The sequence below is a fragment of the Pygocentrus nattereri genome, chromosome 12, assembly GCF_015220715.1.
Source record: "Pygocentrus nattereri isolate fPygNat1 chromosome 12, fPygNat1.pri, whole genome shotgun sequence".
NCBI lineage: Eukaryota > Metazoa > Chordata > Actinopteri > Characiformes > Serrasalmidae > Pygocentrus > Pygocentrus nattereri.
In genome coordinates, this window is record NC_051222.1 from 36,604,243 (window position 1) to 36,630,044 (window position 25,802).

The 25,802-nt window shown below is 41.4% G+C and overlaps 2 protein-coding genes across 3 annotated transcripts in view; one reads left to right on the forward strand and one right to left on the reverse strand.

Annotated features, from left to right (window-relative positions):
• Nucleotides 1-3,851: 3,851 nt before the first annotated feature.
• LOC119264731 (B-cell receptor CD22-like) overlaps nucleotides 3,852-25,802 on the reverse strand; it is a 33,562-nt gene continuing 11,611 nt past the window's right edge. For both annotated transcript variants that reach the window (XM_037543478.1, XM_037543477.1), the window contains exons 3-9: nucleotides 22,740-23,045; nucleotides 19,976-20,230; nucleotides 19,599-19,862; nucleotides 16,562-16,671; nucleotides 5,065-5,232; nucleotides 4,478-4,549; nucleotides 3,852-4,200 (exon numbers count right to left, since the gene is read on the reverse strand). In XM_037543478.1, the coding sequence (XP_037399375.1) occupies nucleotides 4,174-4,200; nucleotides 4,478-4,549; nucleotides 5,065-5,232; nucleotides 16,562-16,671; nucleotides 19,599-19,862; nucleotides 19,976-20,230; nucleotides 22,740-23,045 (1,202 nt within the window). In that variant the 3' untranslated portion in view covers nucleotides 3,852-4,173. The remainder of the gene's footprint in view (nucleotides 4,201-4,477; nucleotides 4,550-5,064; nucleotides 5,233-16,561; nucleotides 16,672-19,598; nucleotides 19,863-19,975; nucleotides 20,231-22,739; nucleotides 23,046-25,802) is intronic.
• Nucleotides 23,730-25,802, forward strand: part of LOC108413963 (CMRF35-like molecule 6) — a 29,499-nt gene continuing 27,426 nt past the window's right edge. Inside the window, exon 1 of the mRNA XM_017686693.2 lies at nucleotides 23,730-23,835. The gene's annotated coding sequence lies outside the window, so the exon portion shown is untranslated. The remainder of the gene's footprint in view (nucleotides 23,836-25,802) is intronic.

Below are 25,802 nucleotides of genomic sequence, written 5' to 3' on the forward strand. Positions count from 1 at the left end.
CTTTTTCTTCATAGTATATTCAAATCCAATGCTATGTGTTTGCTTATATTTCTAAAGAATGATCATTCTTACTGCAACTTCACCTGAATAAAAGAATTAATGAAAAAGATTTTCTCAAACTCTTACCTCGCTTCTACTTGTCAGCTAACAATGAACAGAGTTTAGAACTGATGTCTGAGGATGTGGTTAGTACTATTAATATAACCCCAGTGCAAGACCTTCTGGGTTTGAAGACCACTCTGACCAACCCCATGATCTTACTATATAAAAAAATAAAAATGTAGGCGACAGATTTTGACCTAGGTTGCTGTTAACACATAAATGAGGCGATATTGTTCTCTGCCCTTTGGACATTCAATGTATGAAGGTCACAAACTTAGCAGTCTTACGGGTTAAAGAGTTAAAGCATCTCACTTGTTTCTGGCAGGAAGTGATCTAAAACCCACTTGGTTTCCTAGCAACTACTCATCGACTAATGTGTGGTCAAGGGGAATTTTATGCTATTTGTTATGATCACAGCCAAAGGCATTTAACAAAGTGTTCAATAGTTGGGAGCATTGAGGAGGAATCTGGAACCAAACTTTGTTAAGCTACCACAACTTCTCAACTACTTTTTCCAAAATAATCAATTCTTGCTTAATACCGAAAGTAATAAGTCAATATTTCATAATAAGTCAGTGATATTCAATGCTTTGGTATTCTGTCATTATTTTGAGAGATTTATATTTTAACCAAAGGAGTCGTGGCATTGAGATACTCAGTCAATACCATTTAAAACACAACTACAAAAAAAACCATTTGAAAAAAAACCATGAACCAACACAGTTCACTTGACCCTCAAGTTCTCTATAACACAATGCTCTTAGCATTTTCACACTAAAATATATGTAAGATTTTCAAAGTGGCTGTTGTATTGAGTGACTCATTGGTACTGGCCTGTTTAGGTTCACACACTGAGCTCAGTTTGTGTTGCAAAGGATGTTCTGGTCACACTGAAGATAAAACCACAAAGACAAATTTCAGAAGGAAACATGTCATCAGAGGACCAAGAGGTAGGCTGAAGAGCTGTGAATGTGTCATCTTTAGCATTTGTCACATCTTAGACTTCAGGTCAGCCTTTTCCTGGACCTTCTGCAATTTGCTTATCAACGTCATGTTGGCATGGCTAATGCTCCCATTTGGACCAGAACTCGTGAGAATAACACAGTGAGAATCACTTTCTTTGTCTTTACTTGCATTCAGTTCCAGTACCTGTTGGGTAAAACGCAGATGGACAAGTCTGTGATTCCATAGGTCTTAGACTACTTGTCTGGAAGAATCCAGCATGTGCAACTGTGAACCTGCCATTCAGATCATCCGGTCAGTAGCGTTGGAACTCCTCAGGAACTGTGCTCTCCCCTTTCGTCTTCACCCTGTACATAACAGACTTCCAATACAGGTCAGACCTCTAACACCATCAGAAATTTTCTCACAGCTCTTTGGTGGTCGAGTGCATTAGGGATGGGCAGGAAGGAGAATACAAAGACCTTGTGTTGTGAGAGCAACCATCTGCCATGTGACCAAGACTAAGGAGATGGTGGTGGAATTCAGGAGGAGTAGGACCATGATCACCACCATGGATCAGAATGTTGAGTTGGTAGACACCTACAAATACCTGGGTGAGCACCAGCTGGACATTACATTACATCTTTCTACTCATATTGCGATACACTCCCACTCCGTTTATACATCTATACATATTGCACAACTATCAGTACATGTTATTGTTCGATTGTTTACAGCATATAGTCACCCAGTTGTGTGTTTCTGTGTGGACATTGTAGATGGTTCACTGGATGTGGAAGTACACCACTTCATTGTCTCCTGCGTAATATTTATGCAACTTTACTTACTTATTTACTGCACATTACACTTTTTAGGGTTATTTTAGGGGTGCTTAAATAGGGGTGTAAAATATAATTGGAGTAAAAAAGCCTCAAGACTCAAAAAATGATAGTCCTTCAAGGGATTTTCAGTTAAGAAAATGGTTCTATATAGATCCATGAACACTCAAAGAACATTCTGCATGATTAAAGTGGTTGGTGTGGTGTAGTGGGTAACACCTCTGCCTTCTATGCTGTAGACTAGGGCTCAATCCCCCACCTGGGTAAGCACCCTACACTACACCAATTAGAGTCCTTGGGCAAGACTCCCAACACCACCTTCGCCTGCCTGTGTAAAATGATCAAATTGTAAGTTGCTCTGGATAAGAGCGTCAGCCAAATGCCATAAATGTAGTTAAAGGGCATGAAAAGATTCTGTACATGTTTCCAGAAAAAAGGTTCACAAAGACTCAACATGCTCTCAGTAACATGTCAAAAACATATGAGGGTTAGGATTAGGTTTGGAATTGAGGTTAAGGTTAGGGTTAGGATTACGGCCAGGGTTAGGGTTAGGTTTGGGTAAGACTAGGTAAAGTGTCAACAGTACATCTACAAGATGTTTACCTCAATGTATTCAGACGCTTCACAACTGCTACTTCACTCTTAATTGTTGATGTGTTACTGATGCTCTGTTAAGAATTTATTCATCATCAAAGGACTCCTCCAAAAGGTGTTACCCCCTTAACACATGAAAGATCTCAGCCATCCAACTCCTGGAAAAGCTTTGTTGCCACCTACAGGCTGAGGTCAGCAATTTTTAGAAATATTGAATTAGGTAATATTCATACACAGTTTTGCACATTTGACAGTAGCATGAATAACAAAACACACAGGCTTTTATTAAGAGTTGCATTGCATTAGAAAATAAAATAAATGGTACAAAGCGCAACACAAGTGGTCAGAAAGGGTGTAGAATTTTCTGAACCTGCCACTTTACATTTCAGCCACGTGACTAAATAAATATTTTTTTTTATTGAGCCACATTTTACTGATTGTAATAAGTAAATAATGTTTATATGGTTTGAAAGCAACAAGCAGATATTTGAATTCATCAATGCATCATACAATGTAAAGTATTAATTTTTTAATGAAAATAATGCCTTTCAAAAAATAAAGATAAAAGAAAGAACACATCTATAAGGAAGTAAAAAATGGCACAACATACAATAGAAGAGTACAGCAATATAACATGATCTGGCTAGGCAGTAGATCAGTAGCTAAATGAGATGGACAGGACTGAGAGTACAGGTGAGTCTATAACTGGGATATGAAGGCTCAGATGGAGGTGATGCTACTGAGGCTCAGCGGGAGTTTTTGTTCCAGAGTTTAAGCACCTCAGCACTGAAAGATCTACCACCCATCGAAGAGAGATGAAACATTGGAACCACAAGTAAACCCTGACTATAGGATCTGGGAGTTCAGTATGTAAGGATGGAGTATAGGGCATCCAGTGCTATCCTGGATAGGCTAGGAATCCTGTGAATTCCTGAAGTACAAAATCCTGAATAGGTGACATCCCTGATGGAGTAGCTCAGACAAAAATTAACAGGCAAGACCATGATGAAACTAGTATCCAGTGTGGGTTGTGGAAATGAGACACCTTGTTTGTTGTGCTAAAGTAATTTAGCCATGCAATTTTGAATATTCTGTAATCTAGCTATGGTTTTGGAGGACATTCCGGTGCAAATGACTTTACAGCAGTCAGGATGAGACAGGTAGTCATGGGCTGGAGGTTAGGGAACTGGCCCTGTGACCGGAAGGTTGCCCAATCAATCCCCAGCACCGACAGTCCATGACTGAGGCGTCCTTGAGCAAGGCACCTAACCCCCAACTGCTCCCTGGTCGCCGTGGATAGGGCTGCCCACCGCTCCGGGCAAGTGTGCTCACTGCCCCCTAGTGTGTGTGTTCACTAGTGTGTATGTGGTGTTTCACTTCACGGATGGATTAAATGCAGAGGTGGAATTTCCCCGTTGTGGGAGTAATAAGGGTCTCTTAATCTTATAAAAAGTATGGACCAATATTTCTGTATCTAGACAGAGTGCAATGTTGAAAAGGTAGAAAAAGGTCTTGAGTAATGCAGCAACAATAACATCAAGCTTCCAAACAACTGGGAAACTTTTAACCACAACACCATCTATGTTAAATGTGCTCCCTATTTTACTGGGAAATGGTGACAAACCAGTCTGATTTCAGTTCGGTCAGAGGCGAGGTTGAGGAAAAGGTCATGGCCGGTGGTTTTACTCCTGCAATCTCAGTCCAACTTTCTGTTCCAGTTGACCTAAACAGGACAAGAGGAGACAGAGAGGGAACCGCATTTACAACCATCTGCACATTTCTGCTCAACTGTGTTAATGTCATGTACTTTGTATCATAATTTTGTCGTTTTAATGTTTAAGCTAATTCTTTTTCATAGGTCAGTACTTTACTGTAGCCACTTTTACTTTTGAATCAAAAGTGTGCCAGACATGACTGATAAATTAAGATAATAGGATGTTTATTATTATTATTATTATTATTGTTGTTGTTGTTATGCATTTTAGTACATAGAAATATACATTTTCATAGTCAGGAGATCCATCCTTGTCATGATTCATGCAGGCAACCTCAGCAGAATCAGTATTAACATTCTGGAAGAAAAAGTCAGAGAGAGAGTGAAAGAGAGAGCAAACTACAGATATAACGACTATATGACAACAGAGCTCAGTACGAACATAAGAGCTAGGGTATACCAGAATTAAAGGGGAATTAAATTGAAATTAAACTGTATGCATAATTAAGTCATTATGCATTAATAGCATAATGACCAAACTCATTAAGAGTAGTTTGATGTGAAATTCTCTCTTTGAGAGAAACTGAGACATATTTTACAAAAGCTATCAAAATCATGTGGGAATGTTACAATTTTTATTTGAGTGGTTCTTGTAGATGATTAATAAACACTTAACAGAGTATCATAAACACATCAACAACATATCAGTAGATAGTAAGTAAACTGGCTATATTTGTGTGATACACTCTCTGGAACACAACGTTTCACATCAAACCACTCCGAATGATTTTGCTTACATCTCAAACATTAAATTGTGCAGCTTTAAAAAATAGAATAGAAAATAAAATAGAATTCCCTTAATATGTTACTTACAGCATACGGGTCATCAAGATCATCAGGAACCACATATGTGTCATTGGCATCTTCATCTATTTCATGAAAGGATGAGCCTTTATCCTTAAGACCTCCATATGCAACTTCACCTGAAGCATATTTGATAAGAGCTGTGTTGTTGACTTTGCAGGGCCTGGATGGAGCTCCCTGTGAAAAAGAATGAGAGGAACCATAATTCTTCTTCAGAGGTCACTATCACCATCTTATAGACCTTTAGCTGATGTGCGAGTGGCTTTAAAAAGAGCAGAGAGGGAACTGAGATAGAGAGAGGGACGATGACTGTAGCACTGCGTGTGCTACCCCGGGCTCAAGGAGGACGCTGGTGATAGGATTCAGAGTTGCAGCAACCATGACTTTCGATGTTCGGGCCACAAGTGTATCTTGCGTTTTCCATCTTAAAACAAATAACTTCAAAACCATATAAACAGATCATTACAGGATACTATTTATCCTTGAATACTATATGTGATATACTGAAAAACAACTAAAATTATATCATTTTGTCTAAATTAGACTAATGTTCCCCTTACATGGTCAGGACCCACCCATGGGCCCAAGTCATATTCACTCCTGACAATCTTTGTACAGGCTTACAGATGTCCCCATCACCCCATCAAGAGAATACTGCTATGGTAACTCCTGGTCACCCCCCTGGTGGCCATTCTAGCTAAATTACTTGCTGTTCTAGAGCACGGTCTTTCCTCCTGGAAGTTTTACATTATTGCCAATCAAAATCTCTCAGAATTCTGAATCTCTTTTGATTTTTTTAACCAATAACCTCCTCCAATCCTTTGGACTTCATTGATATTTGTGGTTGCTTTCCTTGATTTTGTGATTTTTCTTAAATGATGTAAGACTAATCAACTGAGTTTGATCTTAAGCCTGTTTTCTTGAAACTGTCTATTAATAAATCTTGCAAAAATATCCTACCCAAGTAAAACTCTCTGTTGTGACATTTTTTTTTCAGCAGATGTGACGCCCACAAAAGTGTGGTCACATTTTTGTTGGTTAATGTTTGCCTATGTTTTATATACTTTGCTATTTTCTTTATTTTTCTAAAATGTGTTGAGGATTGTGTTTTTATTTGGAAGAAAACGTGATCATATTTTTATTATTTACATAGGGACTTTTACCACTTACGTGCTGCAGATCCTTGCTTAAAAAAAAACTTACGTGTTGTACTTATTCAGCGACAGTAGGGGGCAGTGTTACGTGGCGACTGTGTTTACTTGCGCGGCTGAAGTTCTCTCATAGCTGCAGAGAACTCCGAAGCAGTGAAAGCTGACGCCTTTGTCTGATCCCTTTGTCCTGTTTTCAGGTTAGTAATGTGAAATAACCCTTCAAAAACCCCATAAAACCCACACAAAGGGTAAGGCAACCTGGTTTTATGTGATAAAGTTTGATAAAATAATCGTTACGTTGAGATGTAAGCTCCTGTTTTGAGGTTAGAACACCGAGGGTAACTGGTTGAAGCTAGCAGCAAATGTCTTGGTAAACTAGACCACACGCGTCTCCCATTAAAATTGAACATATTTCTAGTTGTTTTATTAATGGCATCTAAAAATAATCTCTCTCTGATTTGGAATAATATGGTTGTTTGTTAGCAGTTAGTTGTATTTTATACAGCATTTACAGTTTATTCAGAGTGTTCTGTGTATATATTATTCAAACTACTTTTGGATGTATCTGCAGTGTTTGAATTGAGCTTATACATATGTACATACTATGGTTGAGTACGGATGGTACAATTCATAAGAGTAGTTAAAAGAATTGCCCTTTAGCAAGTAAATGCACTGTGTTATAAATAAGTAAAAAAGTATGTAAAAGAGGAAGGAAGAAAGGAAATGTTTAAAACGGAAAATGTCATGTATTTCATGTATTATGTTGAGAACGGCATTATTTTTGTACTTATAAACAGTCTATGGAAAAGATTAAGTGAATTAAAAGGGAAAGTGACATATGCACATGATTAAAAAATGTTTCAATAAACATAGCTGCAGAGAACTCCGAAGCAGTGAAAGCTGACGCCTTTGTCTGATCCCTTTGTCCTGTTTTCAGGAAACATAACTGTTATTGTGGTGCCGTCGCACGGTACCCATAACAGATTTTTGGTGGCCCGTACGGGAATCAGCACCACACTCTCAGGCGAGGAGCTAGACCGCATTTTGCGGAGTGAGGAGACCATTAGTGAATGGGTGCTGCTGTTCAACTTGCAGTGTGGAAGAAGATATGCTGCTTCAACTATGATACCAGAACACCTGTTGACCTGCTACTGGACAAGAGATGTCGGGCTACATGCAGTTTGGCAATGGTGATTTCAACCATAACCAGGAGACTCTGTCTTCGCTGTTCTGAGCACTTGTGAGTAATGGAAGCTTGAACTGTATGCAGAAAGAGAGATCAAGACCCAAGAGTGATAAGGATTCCAGGACTGGTGACCGAGTGTGAAAGAGGGGAAAGCCATGGCGAGTAGTGAGAGGAAAAGCTTGGTGTGGACAATCAAGAAGAGTCTGCTCACGCTCACGTCTGAGGAACTTTTCCAGCTTGCAAAGGGTGTCGGTCCAGTGCCGGGGAAAGACTTGTCAATGCTTGAGGTGGGACAGGAGGAAAGCTGCTTTGAGTACATTGAGGCTTTCATGAACAGTGAAACTTTGCTAGAGTCTGAAGATGCAGGTATGGCACACTTGTTACAGTTTAATGATGTTGTTAACAACATTATTCAGAGTCATTCAAGTGTATGCAAAGTTGGTGTAGGGGGAACGTCTGAGACACGTGATGCACTGCCAGATTTTGAGCTTGATTTGAGCATTACCGGAAGTCAGGATAACAGAGATGCTGATAATATGGTGAGAAGTGCTTCTAACACTAATATCAACCACACAGCTACAACTAGCTTTGCTAATCCTGCATCGTCCACTAATTTGGTCCATCCAACCACAGTTGCTACTGTAAATGCTGCACCAGACACTGATGCTAATCTGCAGAAAATGCTTTCTAGCTATGCTGAGCTTAGTCAGAAGGTTCTACAGTACATGACTACTCCTACCCCAACACACACCTCACCCTCACTTTCCCCACCTCAGCCCACTTCACAATCCAATGTTGCCCATAGTAGTTGTTTGGCTGAACCACAGTCCCACAGGACACATGAGAGAGTAGTTCCCCTTCGTGATCTTTCATTGCTCCAGCGCAGAGAATTTAAGATTCAGGGTGGACAGATCGGTGATCAGGGCTCAGATATAAGCTACAACAACATTTGTAGGCAGATTGAGGAAGGCATTAGGGAACAGTTCAGTGATGTTGAAATAGTGAGAGGTGTACTTAGAGTTATCAGGTCTGGAAATTTCAAGGACATGTTGATGCACAAGGACGATTTAACTGTTGATGAGCTCAAAGGTTTCTTGCAATCCCACTTAGGCGGACAGAGTAATATGGAACTATTCCAAGAGCTCATGTGCACTAAGCAACATGATAGTGAAACACCACAACAGTTCTTGTACCGAGTAATAGGGCTTAAGCAGAAGATTTTGTTCTCTTCCAAATATGCTGACCCAGATGTGAAATACAGTGCGAGCACAGTCCAAGATATCTTTCTGCACACAGTATATCAGGGTCTTGGGCATAAGCATGATGATATACGTCGGGAGCTTAAACCACTGCTCTTGGATTGCAATGTGACAGATGAAGCTATCTTAAAACAAATGATGAGAATAACAAATGATGAAAATGAGAGACAGAGGCGGCTTGGACCAGTTGTGAGGCAGAGACAAGCAAACATGCATAACACACGGGTTGAAGTCGCAGCTGTACAAGAACAAAGCATAAAGAAAGAAAGTTCAGACAGAAAACCCCAAGTAGACATGCTCCAGCAGTTAACAGAAAAGGTTGAAAAGCTGATGAACATAGTGGAACTGATGCAGAAACCTCCACAAACCCAACTAGCAGAATCCTCATGCCAGCATTGCTTAAACAAAGTGGACCAAAGGAAAGGAAGATCATATAGCTGTGCCAGATGTGTTGAGCAGAACCGTTCTGATTGCACTCATTGTTTCTGGTGTGGTGAAGAGGGCCACAGAGCAATGGGATGTCTCAAAAAGCCGAAGCGTCAGGAAAACTGGAGCCGGTCTCTGCCGGGGGACAAGCAGTGACCGGGTTCCACCCTCAGTCCCAGCTGTGTTCATGCCATACTTCTGAGAGTCATATCAGGTGCCTGAGTAGTATGAAGCCTAAGCCAGTAAGTGAAAAGTTCATACCAAAGAAGGACCAGCAAAGTCAGTTATCCCCTCCACCTTCTCTGTCTTTACCCACCCATAGGGGTGAGCGGTTAGCCAAATTTGTAGGGGAAAAGGCTCTCACACAATGTAGTTTAAATGGTGTAGCAGTTAAAGCCCTACTGGATACAGGGGCTCAAGTTAGTATGATTGATAGGGGCTGGATGGAGAAGCATTTACCAGGCACTGTTGTTAGGCCACTCAGTGAAGTATTTGATGACAAGGAAGAACTGGAGGTTCATGCAGTGAATGGAGATGTTTTACCCTTTGATGGCTGGATACTCATCACTGTCAGCTTGGGGGAAGTTAGGGGCTTCTCAGAGTCAATAATTGTGCCCTTTCTCGTTAGTAGTATTCCTCTTGAGCAGCCGCTACTGGGATTTAATGTGCTAGAGGAAGTGATACATAGCCATCCAGTGAAATCAGATCCGATCCTCACTTCTCTCCTTTCTAAGGCAGTCACAATACCGACTGAGAAGGCAGAGCTGCTAGTGAGTTTTATCAAAGCAGGGAAGCAGTCTATGCAGCATGGACATTTGCGGATTGGTACATATGACACTGTTATCCCAGCAGGCCAAGTAACTTGGGTCAAGTGTCAGGTCCCAGTGAGTGTTGATCCATCAGACACCTATATTCTTTTTGAGCCCGATGCAGACAATGCACAACTCATAGAGTTAGATGTTGGTGAGGGCCTGCTGCAAATACACAATTCAAAGAGACCAAATGTTGCTATACCAGTGAAAAATAGTACAAAACATGCCATTACTCTGCCAAGAAAGACAGCCCTCGGTACTGTCCAAACGGTAACAAGAGTCATTGAGATGGATACAGTTGAGAAATCGAAGGTCAAATCACGAGTCAGCAGTGCTGCAGTGTCATCGTCAGCTGAAGCTAGTCTACCCTTGTGGCAGCCTCCTGTTGACCTCGGCCACCTTAGTGATGAACAACAGGTAAAAGCCAAGAAGATGCTGTGGGAGGAATCGGCAGCTTTTGCTAGAGATACTAATGATATCGGATGCATTCCTAGTTTGCAGATGTCGATCACCCTCAAAGACGATATTCCAGTCCAGAGAGCATATTCCTCGGTCCCTAAACCGTTGTTTAAGGAAGTAAAGGAGTATATCCAGGAGCTGTTAATGAAAGGTTGGATTGTAAAATCAAAGTCATCCTTCTCTGCTCCAGTGGTTTGTGTTCGTAAGAAAGACGGGACTCTTCGTTTATGCATTGATTATCGTCTCCTAAACCAAAAGACCATTCCTGACCGACATCCGCTGCCTAGGATACAAGACTTGACTGACACGCTGGGTGGTTATTCCTGGTTCAGTATTCTGGACCAGGGAAAAGCCTACCATCAGGGCTTCATCGCCAAAGGATCCCAACATCTTACTGCCTTCATTACTCCATGGGGACAGTATGAGTGGGTCCGTATCCCTTTTGGACTTTCAAATGCTCCTGCAGCATTCCAGCGGAGTATGGAGGAAATGCTGGGGCAGTTGAGAGATGATTGCTGCATCCCATATCTCGACGATGTTCTTTGCTATGCAAAAACATTTGATGAACATGTAGAAGCTGTCCGGAAAGTTCTGCAAGCCCTACAACGCCACGGGGTGAAGCTAAGACCCGAGAAATGTGAAATGTTTCAGCGTGAAGTCAGGTACGTGGGTCGCCTTGTGTCAGCTGAGGGAGTGAGGGTGGATCCCAAAGATCTGGAGGCAGTGCAGTTGTTAGCTAGCAAAACACCACAGACGGTGGGAGATGTTAGGAAGCTTACTGGGTTCCTAGGCTATTATCGGTCTTATATCCAGGACTTTTCAAGAATAGCAAAGCCTATCTATGAGCTTCTCCAAAACAAGCCAGACCAGGCAGTTCCAGTGCGGTGTAAGAACAAAGGCCCACAGTTGCCTTCCAGAACACTAGTAGACTGGAGAAGTGAGTACCAGCAAGCCCTTGAACAACTTACTGCTCTTTTAATGAATCCCCCTGTATTAGCGTACCCTGATTTCAACACGCCCTTTGTGTTACATACAGATGCCTCAGACCAGGGTCTGGGTGCCATTCTTTATCAGCTACAGGATGGTAAATTGAGAGTCATCGGATATGGGTCTAGGACACTAACAGCAGCCGAGCGTAACTACCATCTGCACAGTGGGAAACTAGAGTTCCTTGCCTTAAAATGGGCTGTGTGCGAAAAGTTTAGGGATTACTTGTACTACGCACCGCACTTTACAGTATACACAGACAACAATCCGTTGACGTATGTCATGAGTACTGGTAAGCTAAATGCGGTGGGTCATCGGTGGGTTGGGGAGCTCTCAGATTTCCGTTTTGAGATAAAATATCGGCCAGGGAAGTCTAACCTCGATGCTGATATGTTGTCACGAGTCCCATTAGACATTGAAAACTATGCCAAGTCCTGCACCAATGAGATTTCCAAGGATGTGGTACATGCTGTTTGGGATGGAAGCAGAGTGGCGAAGCAAAAAGATGTACCCTGGGTTGCAGCCCTCAATATTTCCTCCCAAGACGCCCCTCTCCCATCTTGTGACCATTTGTCTCTGATTAACTATGATGAGCTTGTAGGAGCACAACGAGCAGATGAGGCTATTAGTGAGGTGATAAAGCTAAAAGAAACAGACACACCACTGACTGAGGGGATGCGCAGAGCAGCCAGGGGAACAACAAAGAAGCTATTCCATGAATGGCGCAAACTTTGCCTGGAAAATGGACTTCTCTACCAGCGAGTGAATGAAAGGAAGCAGCTAGTACTCCCAGCCAAATACAGGGACTTCGTTTTAAAACAACTTCATAATGAAATGTCTCATGTTGGCACAGAAAAGGTACTGCATCTAGCAAGGGAAAGGTTCTACTGGCCCTTCATGGCAAGAGAGATCGAGGACTACATCACTAAGAGATGTCCATGTATAAAGTCAAAGAAGCCAGTGGCTCACGTCCGAGCTCCCATGGGCAGCATCACATCAAATTTTCCTCTCGAGCTAGTGTGCATTGACTATTTACATCTAGAGACCAGTAAAGGTGGTTATGAGTACATATTAATGGTGATTGACCATTTCACCAGGTTTGTGCAGACGTATCCTACAAGAAACAAGAGTGGAAAGACAGCTGCAGAGCACCTGTTTAATGATTTTATACCCCGCTTTGGGTATCCATCAAAGATACATCACGACCAAGGGCGTGAGTTTGAGAACGAATTATTTCACACTCTTCAACAGCTGTCTGGTATCCGCCATTCAAGAACATCACCCTACCATCCACAGGGCAATCCAGCCGAAAGGGTTAATCGAACAATACTCCAGATGCTAAGAACTTTAACGGACCGGGAAAAGGAGAGGTGGAAGGATCATCTCCCCCAAGTCGTACATGCCTATAATTGTACTAGGCATGAGTCGACTGGTTTTTCACCTCATTTTCTTCTTTTTGGTCGCCATCCGCGGTTGCCAGTGGACCTGGTGTTTGGGTTGGTGGAAGAAACAGAACCAGATTTACCGAAAGGGTATGCAAGAAAGTGGGCTAGACGGATGCGGGAGGCTTATCAAATTGCCAGTGAGAATAGCAAAAAGTCCAGTGCCAGAGGAAAGTTACTCTATGACACAAAAGTGAGAGGGGTGACATTACAACCTGGGGATAGAGTTCTGGTCAGGAACCTTAGTGAACGTGGAGGGCCGGGAAAACTGAGGTCATACTGGGAGAAGGCCATTTATATTGTAAAAGAACAGTTTGCAAATAACCCAGTGTATGTAGTGTATCCTGAAGCTGGAGATAAACAAAAAACAAGAACGCTCCACCGCAATCTTTTATTGTTGGTTAATGACCTGCCAGTTGAGGCTTCCCCACATCCAAAAGAACATGTCCCTAAGAGAAAAACACAGCAACAGAAAGGTCAAACCAGAACCAAGGAGCCGCCAGAACCAACAGGTTTAGAAGACAGTCTGGATACTGATTCTGATGATGGTTCAAACATTGGAGGTTATTGGCTGAGGATACCAGCGGGAGCAACAGAAAGGAAGCCTGCCGTAGTCTACAACCATCAGTCCACCAGAGCTCGGGAAAGTCCATCTATGATGCCTGTAAGACAGGATGAGATAGAAAGAGAAAAAACAGACGAACACACACCGGTTTTCGATGGGTCTGGGGAGGAGGCTGAATATGAGGATTTAGAATCTGTCCACGAGGAGCAGCAGCTAACCCCACCTTTGGCAGACACCCAACGAGAGATTAGAAGGTCAGCTCGAGATAGGAGACCTAAGCAGGTTTTCACGTACGAGTCTCTCGGTCAGCCATCAGTGCAAACCTATGCTAGGGTTAACTCAGCAAAAGCTAACACCAGCCTGTACTCACCTGCCTACACTCTACCTCATGCCACTCAGTTCCCACACTCACTGACGCATAACCCAGCACCTGCCTATGCACTACACCCATACCCTACTTGTTATCCCCCACTCACATACATGCCTTATGGGTATCCTGCACCTTTAAATCCCCTATCATACATGGCACCTTTTACACTTGCTTGCTAAAGACACTTTCAAAGAACAAGGACAGAATTTAGATTGAGAAACATTGTAATTGGTAAATGGTGGGACCCATTTATTTTTGTCTGGGAGCGTGTGACGCCCACAAAAGTGTGGTCACATTTTTGTTGGTTAATGTTTGCCTATGTTTTATATACTTTGCTATTTTCTTTATTTTTCTAAAATGTGTTGAGGATTGTGTTTTTATTTGGAAGAAAACGTGATCATATTTTTATTATTTACATAGGGACTTTTACCACTTACGTGCTGCAGATCCTTGCTTAAAAAAAAACTTACGTGTTGTACTTATTCAGCGACAGTAGGGGGCAGTGTTACGTGGCGACTGTGTTTACTTGCGCGGCTGAAGTTCTCTCATAGCTGCAGAGAACTCCGAAGCAGTGAAAGCTGACGCCTTTGTCTGATCCCTTTGTCCTGTTTTCAGGTTAGTAATGTGAAATAACCCTTCAAAAACCCCATAAAACCCACGCAAAGGGTAAGGCAACCTGGTTTTATGTGATAAAGTTTGATAAAATAATCGTTACGTTGAGATGTAAGCTCCTGTTTTGAGGTTAGAACACCGAGGGTAACTGGTTGAAGCTAGCAGCAAATGTCTTGGTAAACTAGACCACACGCGTCTCCCATTAAAATTTAACATATTTCTAGTTGTTTTATTAATGGCATCTAAAAACAATCTCTCTCTGATTTGGAATAATATGGTTGTTTCTTAGCAGTTAGTTGTATTTTATACAGCATTTACAGTTTATTCAGAGTGTTCTGTGTATATATTATTCAAACTACTTTTGGATGTATCTGCAGTGTTTGAATTGAGCTTATACATATGTACATACTATGGTTGAGTACGGATGGTACAATTCATAAGAGTAGTTAAAAGAATTGCCCTTTAGCAAGTAAATGCACTGTGTTATAAATAAGTAAAAAAGTATGTAAAAGAGGAAGGAAGAAAGGAAATGTTTAAAACGGAAAATGTCATGTATTTCATGTATTATGTTGAGAACGGCATTATTTTTGTACTTATAAACAGTCTATGGAAAAGATTAAGTGAATTAAAAGGGAAAGTGACATATGCACATGATTAAAAAATGTTTCAATAAACATAGCTGCAGAGAACTCCGAAGCAGTGAAAGCTGACGCCTTTGTCTGATCCCTTTGTCCTGTTTTCAGGAAACATAACTGTTATTGTGGTGCCGTCGCACGGTACCCGTAACACAGACAACTAAATTTATTTTATATCATATTATTTACTATTACCTATCAGAGTGTATCCTTTATTAACATTTTTTTAGTGCCATGTGCTTATGTTGGTCATACCGAGCCAGTGCAGCACACAGTTCAACGTCGGTGCAGCAGCGTAAAAATCTGGGAGCACATATGTCTACTGAAATGATGAACTAGCCCAACTTTGTGTAAATAGACCACAGTATAGAAATATGTCCATATATGCAGTCGTGACTGGCGTGTTCCTTTTTTCTGAATTCATACAAACACTTTCATTTTATAGTAAATTAGCTTCGGTTAGTTTATGTTTATGAACAGAGGCCTACAGATCAACACAGTAAAGGAAAACTTATTTGTGAACTTGTGTTTAAAGCCAGTTTTTATTAAACTTAGTTACAAGTTACAAAGTAATCTTAAACTGAAACTTTGCTTGTTTGTAAAAGTGATTTCAGAGCCACTCAGTTCTCCCTGATTGGAATTGAATTGACAACCATTTGTCACATCCACATACATGCATGCTAGTGAGCACACACACTAGGGGACAGTGAGCAGCCCTATCCACGGTGCCCAGGGAGCAATTGGGGTTTAGGTGCCTTGCTCAAGGGCACTGAAGGGCACTTTTTGCTCATGGACTGTCAGCCAAGGGGATCAAACCAGCAAACTTCTGTTCACAGGGCTGGTTCCCTAACCTCCAGCCCACGACTGTTTACCTTCAGTGTTTTGTGCTTCTGATCATTTTAATAGACGTCAGCGTCACTAATTAATGACGTTCTATTAAAAGACTGGTTTACCAAGAGAGACGCTGGAGGACTTTCACCTGAAATGAGTTCATGAAGCCAGTCTGGTTATAAAAATGATAACAGGACATCAGAGCCAGAATTACTCTTTTAGTACTTTTACTTTATACTTAAGTACATTTGAAGGTAAATACTTTAGTACTTTTACTCAAGTGGAGGTCTAAAGGGAGGAACTGCTACTTTTACTGGAGGAATATTTTACCTTGGGGGTCTCGACTGTAACTCAGGTACATGACTTGTGTACTTATTGCTTAATTAGCATTCAAGATAAAAGAAATGTAATCTGCTTATGACTTTCAGGACTTTATTTGAACTCTGATACATAACACTGATATAATTATCCTAGTATTTCTATTTGAATCATAATTATTATTATTGAAGCTCCAGCCCTGTCCTTGAGTATTGTTTTGGATGGCTTTATCTATGCATTGCTGTTTCTACAGGAACCCTCCCTCTTTTGACCAACACAATATCATTAATCAGCCAATAATGACTTGAATTGGGTGTTTTAGATGCAGGGAAATGGGTCAGAATAGAGAACCCATGCTTTAGACTGAGGGCAGTCAAACCACCTCTGAAAGCTAGTAAAGTGAGTAACAACCATTAATCATTATGCAGTACAGAAGTTATTTCACATGCTTACCTGAACTGTTCGTTTAGCCCGTCTGATCAGCAGATAGACAAAGCACACAATGATCACAGTTCCAATACAGGCTATTCCCACAGTCACAAAGACAGTCGTGTAACTCCGAACTAGAAATCAGAAACACAAACCACAGGAAACATCTCAGTGAATGGTGGCTCCAATAGAAGTAACCAGTATTTTCGCACTGCAGTATTTTTTTGCATTGCCGTGAAAAAATACTGGTTAAGCTTTCTACCACACTTCATCCTTCCTTGATGTATGTGCAAGCCTCTCAACGATGCCGATTTCTGCCAACCACAAAAACAGTTCAGAAGGAATTTGGTCATTATCCATCTCATTTGTAGTCATTTGGTCAGAGTAAAGGGACCACAGAGTGGAGGAAACCGACTCCAGAGGACAAAGCCGGTCTGAAGGTCCTGTGTGATGACTTTAAGTACAGGCTTGACAGACTGCTCAGAGCAGATTGGATCAGGTGTTGGAGGAAAAGCACTCAGATCATCAGGGTATATATACCACACCCACTACCGCCAAACTACCCTGTTAATACATTTCCACCAAAACTGTGTGAAATTGGAGAGATTATCAAAATGGTCAAATCAGCTTTCAGCACCAGGACCAAATGGGGCTCCCTTTCAAGCTGTATAAGAACTGACCCCAAGTGGTAAAGATCATGTGAAAGCTAATGAGGATTGTATGGAAGAACCAGACCATCCCATCATAATGGCAACAGGCAATTCGGGGTTTCATCCCCAAACAGAAATATTCCATCACCATCAGCCAATTTAGAAGCATTGCCTTGTTGAAAGTAAAAGGAAAGATCTCAGTGCTGGCTAGAGGAATTACCAGCTTTCTCAACATTAATGGTTAGTTGCCAAAAGGCTGGCCTACTAGGTTTCCCATGATGCTTTGAACACTCCTCAATTATCTAGAAGTAGATATAGCACGCCAAAATAGAAAGGTTGCATTGGAATTCTTTCACACACCAGCCTGTGTCATCAACATCATAGCCAAGTATTTCTGAAACCTCCATAACAAAAGCTGGAAGTTGGCAATACCATGGGATGCTCTATCTTCCCCATACTCTTTGTGGCCACCTTTGAAATAATCCTCATCAAAGCCAGGCAAATAGCCAGAGGCCTGAAATTGCAGTGACAGACATTCTGAGCTGAGAAGCTACACTCATGTGAAAAAATTAAGGCACCCCATGAATACCTTTGTCTTTTGAAACATTTAAACATATGGACATTTGATCTTCATGTTGAAAATACTGAGATATAGATGAAAAAGCTAGGTCACTAAAGAATGGTGAAAACAACTGCAAGCATTGCCAAGTCAAGTCATTCTAGAGAGTATAGTCCAAGAGCAGAGCACAAAATGCTTGAAGAAGTCTCCAACAATCCTAAAATGTCATCACAGGACCTACAGACAGCTCTTGCCACAGTTCATGTCAAAATACATGAATCTACCATCTGAAAGAGAGTTTCCCACCAAACACCTAGACAAAGATCAGTCAAAGGAATAGCTTAAAAGAAAGAAACGGAAAGTTCTGGATTGGCAAGTCAAAGCCTGTTGAACCTATTGAGATGCTGTGGGGTGATTTGAAATGGGCTGTACATGCAAGAAACCCTTCAGGCATCGCACAGCTGAAAGAATTCTGTATGAAGCTGTGGGAACCATTTTTACCCAGTCAATTTCAGAGACTGGTAGATGGTTATAGGAAATGTCTATTCGAGGTTAGTTCAGCCAAAGTGGGAAATACCCACTATTAGGGCATAGAGTGTCCTAACTTCTTCCTTAGTAGCATATACCATCTGTTTCACTTATTTGTTAAATAAATTATAACACTGTCAAATGTTCATTGTTTTGCTATGAGGTGATGCAATTGTTTCCCCTTCATCTACTTTATTTTTCCACATTTCTTAATAAAGAACTAACAATTTAATGGGGTGTCAATTTTTTTTCTCATGACTCTATAGGTGACATCACTAGCATTCTGCAGACAATTTCATGCTCAGCAAGTCTCCTTGTCAACATGGGCACAGATGAAGATCAAGCCTTCACAGTTATGGAGCCTTTCAACTAGGAAAGGAGTGAGAAATGAGAACATAGTGTTTGTGGCTGGAGGAGAGGCATCCTTCCACTTTGGAAGTGGAAGCCATCAGAAGGTTGCACCTTAGAGAGGTCCTGGGAAGAAGGAAAAGTAGTCAGGCAAAACTGGGCTGGGGAGCAACAGTGCAGTTCTGGTCCAGAGCCACAAGGGAGCAGAAGAAGACTATGGTAATGGAGGAGGCCACACAGGTGAAGAAGGAGCACTACCTTATCAAGTTAGTATCCCAGGGCCGTCAAGGTGCATGGGTATGCTGGAAGGCTGTCACAAATAGGAGCATCAACTGGGCTAACATCTGGTGGACTCACGGCTCAACCGCTTGATATAGGCAACATCTGACACCCTGTGATGTTCCCAAAATGTTTCCCAATGGTCTGGTAGTGAGGACAAGTGCCCCCTGTGCAGCAACACAGGCCTCCAGTATGTCCTTCCAGGGTGCAAGGTTGCACTTGCACAGGGGTGCTTCAGGTGGCAGAATAACCAGATGTTGAGGAAGCTGGCAGAGCTGTTGAAGTGTAGGACGGGGATTATCAACTTCTCAGGTCACTATTAATTTTTTATGCATTTTTTCAAACCATGGGGAAATGGACAGAAGCCAGAATTAGTTAAGACAACATCCCTGTTTGTTCCTGGAAAGGCATGGGACATGCATGTCAACCTAGACAAGCAGTTCCTTGACAAGGAACTTAGTGGGCAAGTCATCAGTATTCTCTGCACTGCTAGTGGGACCGTAGCAAGCCTACAACCTCAAACCTGCAGCTGACTCAGTGTCCACTGTTTGATATGTGGCAGGAAAAGAAGCCAAGCAGGAAGAACACCTTCTGTACAACATTTTGAAGCTGTTACAAATACTAGTTATTCAGCCCATTTAACTGAAATCGCACATGCTGTAATATATTGAAATACAAAAATTGACTGAGACAAAACCTGGATGTAGAAATAAAGCTGCAGATGCATTCTGTCTTCCAAGTTTATTCCAAGCTTCACAGTGATACCACCCTTTGTAATCAGCAGTGACGCTGATGATGCTGTAATTCTGTCCAGATCCTACAGGTGAGGTTCCACCTTCTTTAAACCAGGTGTAATTCTTCACAGGTGGGTTTCCATCACTGCTGCAGGTCAGAGTCACTGAACTGCCCTCCACTATTTCACCAGAGGGACTGATGGACACTGAGATGTTCTTTGTTGGATCTAGAAAACAGAGAATAACAGCAGTGTGATCTAATCATCACTACCAATAGATATAAAGGAGAATTACTACAACATACAGATTAAACAACTGGAGCAAGTAAACCTGCACTTACACCAAACATCCAGAGTTAGAGCTTCAGAGTATCTCTCTCCAAGTTCATTCATGCACTTGCACTTGTATTCTCCACTGTCCTCAGAGCTGGCACTGGGAATTGTGTAGTTCTTTTCTTTAACTACTAATAATGTTCCTATAAACCAGTGACATTCCACAGGTGGGTTTCCATCACTGCTGCAGGTCAGAGTCGCTGAACTGCCCTCCACTATTTCACCAGAGGGACTGATGGACACGGAGACCCTCTTTGGACGGTCTGCCATCACAAATGGGAAAAAAAGTGATTTTAAAAAAGAAATAAAAACAACAAACTAGCAATTAAAACTGCTAGTGGCATCCAGCTTGGGGCTCCTGAGTGGTGCAACCATCTAAGTAGCTTCTAAGCAAACACATCAGGAGTTTGGTGGCCAGCCCATCTTTCCCATCACACACTGCGATGCTAGTCAGCGCAGGTGTCTGTCAGGTGATGTAACAGAAAAGGCAGTTGACGCTTTCCTCTAAGCCCATTCAGCTCAGTTTAAAAAGATGTGGTGGTGTTTCACAGATCTCAGAGGAAGACTAGTGACTGGGGGAACTAGTGGGTGGACTTGGGAAGAAAATAAGAAGAATTGGGGGAAAAATAAATCAAATAAAATGGAAGAAATAGCATCCAACTGACATCATTGCCTAGATCCACAGCACCACTAAGGTTACACGACTTCCCTGTACAGCTAATTGAGGGATCAAGTGTAGATCTTCACAGGTGAGTTTGCACCAATGCTGCAGGTCAGATTCACTGAACTGCCCTCCACTATTTCACCAGAGGGACTGATACACAGTGAATCTTTAATAATATTAATAAAACATGTTAGAGTGAAAATGTGTATAATTTAACCTCTTAACATTCCAGGCCTTAACATACTAAGGCTTATTTTTCATTTACTTTAATGCAAACTAATGGAGCTATTCTTAGCTTATAGAAGTATGTAATAAAACCCACCTCTAGTTGGGCGTTTAAATGCTATTTTCGTGTGTTGGTCCTACTTGATTTATTGCTGTTAGTTTTGTCTCAGCACGGCTGTCTGTCTGGAGAGGTGTGAATAGTTTTTCACAGCAGGGGTTCTCACCCCTCCCCTTTCATCTCACATCGCAAAGTCACAACATTTCGCACACAGAGAGACGACAGTGTCCGAGTTAGTCTGAGAACTAACAGAGTTACGCTGACATATTCATTAAAAATAGACTCATCTATTTCCATTGTGTGCAATGGTCATTAGTGGGTGATTGCAGCTGTTTAGTGGCATGAGAAACATCGGCTCAACCAGATTGACCATCATTCATCGAGCCTGGGAGATGACCAGCAGCTGACTAGCAGCACTGGGGTTATTTGAGATGGGACATACTGCCTGTCATTAAGTGTTATGATAGTGATATAAAGCACTGGTTTATAACACCGGTCATAAAACATACTAAGTAGAGAACACCAGAACTCCACTTGAGCTGGACCTACACTACATGATTTCTTTTTCCTGATTTTAACTCTGGCTTGCCCCTTGCCACCAATTTTTTTAACAATCTGAAATGACTGATGGTGCGGATGATCTGTTAGAGAAATTAGTGAATCTTTAGCCCTCTGGTTGAACTGTGAAGTGATCAGTTTATACTTGTGCTACTAACAGGTTCCGGTCCAGTAAGTTCAGCTCTGTCTGTGTTGTGTGATATTTAAGGAGATGTGAAGGTTTGAGTTCTTATTTGTAGCCCAAACTCATTACATGTGTTATACTACCTCTTTGCCCTGTCATCTAGTGTGAGCACCCTGAAAAAAGACTAGACTGATTTATATATATATATATATATATATATATATATATATATATATATACATAAAATCAGTGCTTCAGTAAATTGATGATATTAACGAGTCTGTGGCGGCTGTGAAGGTCTCAAGAAAACATATGGACCCAAGAAATTCTTGTTCTTTTTTATTGTTTTTCTGTTTATTTGAATTATGAATATGACTTTATTCTAATGTATATTGTGATAAACTCACTGCTGAGGTCAACTGTTTAAACAATTGCTTAGATGCCCAAAACATTCACACAGTGCTGAGATATATATATATATATATATATATATATATATATATATTACTAGTCCTGATCACTAGGTGGCAGTATACACGCCACACGTTGTTTCTCTTTATTGTTGCTGTTTAGTGAAGAAGGCACAGTATTGTGTGCTTCCTTGAAGGTGAGACATGTTGACTCTGCTCTGTGATTAATTCTAACTAATCCTTTAAAAATATCTAACATCCATCAATGTTTTGGACAGATTACCATGTTGTGTTCAGTTAGTGGTAATTAGTACATATTTTCATGCTATTTTTGTGTTTTTTTTTATTGGAATATTGAACCCTAGTAACCTAAGCTCATGTGTTTTATCAGTTTTAGTGTAATGTGACCTGTTTTACATGTAGGCTTGGGAATTTAAACTGTTTAAGAAGTATATGTTTCTTTTTATTCAATGAGAGCAGTGATGCCACTGAGTGCTATGTACATTTTAAATGGAAGAAACTGTGAATGTTAGCTGAGACTTTCATTGACTGCAAGTTAGAAGTGGGAAAATCTGCCAACATTGTCAGTCTTAGTAAGGTTAGGTTTTAAAAAGTTCCCCAGTCCTGTTTGGACTTTTGGCACGTCAAGGTAAGATCGGTTAAACTCTATGATTAGATGAAGAAAGTAAGAAAGTGTCCTCATCGTTAAGGATAAAAAAAAACAAAAACTCACATCTGACTCTGAGGCTGTGAGCAGTAGAGCGGAGGTGCTGAGATCCTCTTACAGCACAGCTATAACTGCCTGCATCCTCACTGCTGACCGTCTGCAGGTGGAGCTGGTTGTTCTTGATGGTCTTTGTGGTTAAAGGACGTCCATTTTTGTACCAGATGAATGTTGGGTCAGTCAGACTGCAGGTGGTGTTACATGTCAGATCTGCTGTTTCTCCCTCGGTCACTTCTTTAGGAGCTTCTACACGGAGGCACATGGGATTGGCTGCAGTTTCTTCTACCATTTCCCCAGAAATATTTACTTGGAGTTCTGGGAACGAGAAAAAGACCTTCTCTTAAAATTTTCTGACCGCTTCAGATTAAAGGCAAATAATATTTCCGAGTAATCTTCCAAAATGTTGCCACTTAACACTGAATCAGTGCTTCAGTGTATTGTAGCAAGACATTTTTTTCTATTTTACTTAATAAATAAATCTTTCAAGCATAAATTCTCTTCATACCCACCATACTCCAAGCTCATAATAAAAATACAAATCTAGTTCCAAAAATGTTAGGACCATATATGAAATGAAATCAGAGAGCAGTGATTAGTAAAATTCTGTTTTACTTGTACTAAATTAATAACAATTGAAAAGAAAACAGTTTATTTTTATCATGGTTGTAAATTGTTGTCCAAAGTGTGGCCAAAGCACGGCCCTGTAGGCCCCCCCTCACGTTACTGTAAACTCGGTCGAGTATGTTACTCTCCCTTGTTGGAAAGCTCAAGTGCTGATGGTACTTGGGGAGGATAGTCCTCAGGTTGCAGTGGTTGAAGTCGCCAGCCATAATGAATGCGTGGCGTGATGTAAGCAGCCAGAATGTGCACAGAGCTGAACTCTCTAGGCAGATAAAAGGCTCTGCACTTCACCATCAGCAGCTCTAAGTCAGCTGAACAATGTTTTTCAACAATGTCTTTACACCACCTGTTGTTCCCATAGATGCAGACACCACCGCCTTTGTCCTTCTCCGACGCTGCCGTGCAGTCCCAGTGGTGGATGGAGTGCGTTTCCAACTGGATCGCCGAGTCTGGTGTGCTGTCCGAGAGCCAGGTTTCCGTGAGGGTAAGAGCACAGCTCTCTCTGATCTCACGCTGAGTTGTTATTCTGGTCCTCAGCTCATCCAGCTTGTTTTCAAGGGAGCGAACATTTGCTAACAGCAGACTAGGTAGCGGTGGTCATGTAGCCCTAGCCTTTAGCCTAGCATGTAGCCCACCTCTCTTGCCCCACTTCCGCTTTGGCCGTTCTGTTCGTCGGCTGCGCCGCTCACCCGAGGCCGGTGCTGCTGGGCCTTGCCGGCTGGTGCCGGTGGAGTGCGAGCGTAAGAGAAAGTTGAAGTCTGAGAGGCTAAAGGTAAGTTCATGATGAACTTTACCGATCTCCAGGAATGCCTCTTTACTGTAACTAACTGTAACATAGATGTTCTGTACATTTAAAATAAACACTAAAGTTAAAATAATTAATAAATAGTGTCGGTTGCAGGAGGAACACACAAAAACATCTGCCATGGTGGGCGACATCTTATAGCATATACAACACATTATCAATCTCAAGGAGCTTTTTACCATGCAACGAACACTTTAGGCATGCAAATGGTTCATGAATATTCATGGTTTTATATATATATATATATATATATATATATATATATATATATATATATGTATGTAAGAACCCTTGAACAACCAACTTTTTTAAGAGTATGATCTTTTCCACCTTGTACATTTTAGCTGCAAAACTGCCAGTTTGTGAAGAGGTAGTAAATTGTGGTTGGCCTTCTACACTGTAGACTAGCGTTCAATCCCCACCTCTGTAAACACTCTACACCAATAAGAGTCCTTGGGCAAGACTCCTAACACTACCTTCGTCTACCTGTGTAAAATGGTCAAAGTCGCTCTGGATAAGAGCGTCAGCCGAAAATGTAGTAAATTGATGCTGTGTGATTAATGGTGTTGAAAAAAAATTAGTTCATAAATCTATACCAGTAAAGTCTAAAAATCAACATATAGTGGCACTCTTATTGCATTGCAGCAGCTCTCTGAAACATGAGATGCTATATGGAACAGAGTGGCTTGATGCACCTGCTACATGGTGGCATTTACACTTACACTTGCACTCACATAATCACCACACAAAAAATAAAGCACTCAGACACTCAGTTCATTGTGGTGGATGATTTTAATCAATGCAATTTAAGGGCAGTTCTACTCAAACTTTACCAATTTATGAAATCAAACACAAGAGAATGTTGTTGCCCTGGTAAGAGTGGCTCAGATGTGTTACTGGAATTTTCCTCGGATATCTTTTGATATACATGTTCTGTATAAGGGGAGGACAGCTGCAGTGATGGACTGGCGTGTTTTCACCACAACGTAAGATAAGACAAGGTAATCCTTTATTAGTCCCACAGTGGGGAAATTCACAGTATTACAGCAGCAGCAGAGTAACAGAAGTAAGGCACTCAGTAATAGAAACGGGAAACAGTATAAACATTATAAATAATAAAAATTAAAGCTAAATCTCTAGACTATTTACAACAAAATAAGAATAATAATAAAATGAGTTGCATAAAGTCTGTATTGCACTTAGGAACATATTGCACAATGAAGAATGTTTGCATTCTGAATATAAGTGTATATTGTATGTTATATGTGTGTATAGTGTGTGTGTGTGTGTATTGTGTGTGTGTGTGTGTATTGCATGTGTGTGTGTGTGTGTGTGTGTGTATTGCATGTGTGTGTGTGTGTGTGGTCTACTGGGAGCCATGCTGGTTGAACAGTCTCACAGCAGCAGGAAGGAAGGACCTGCGATAGCGCTCCTTCACCCACTTGGGGTGAAGGAGCCGGTCACTGAAGGAACTGCCCAGTGCTGCCAGAGTCTCACGCATGGGGTGGGAGTCGTTCTCCCGCATGGATGCTATGTCATCCACCCCGATGCCAGGTTGGTAGGCAAACTGAAGTGGGTCCATAGATGAGCTCACCATAGGGCGAAGTTGCCTAAGGACCAGCCTCTCCACTGTCTTCATCAGGTGT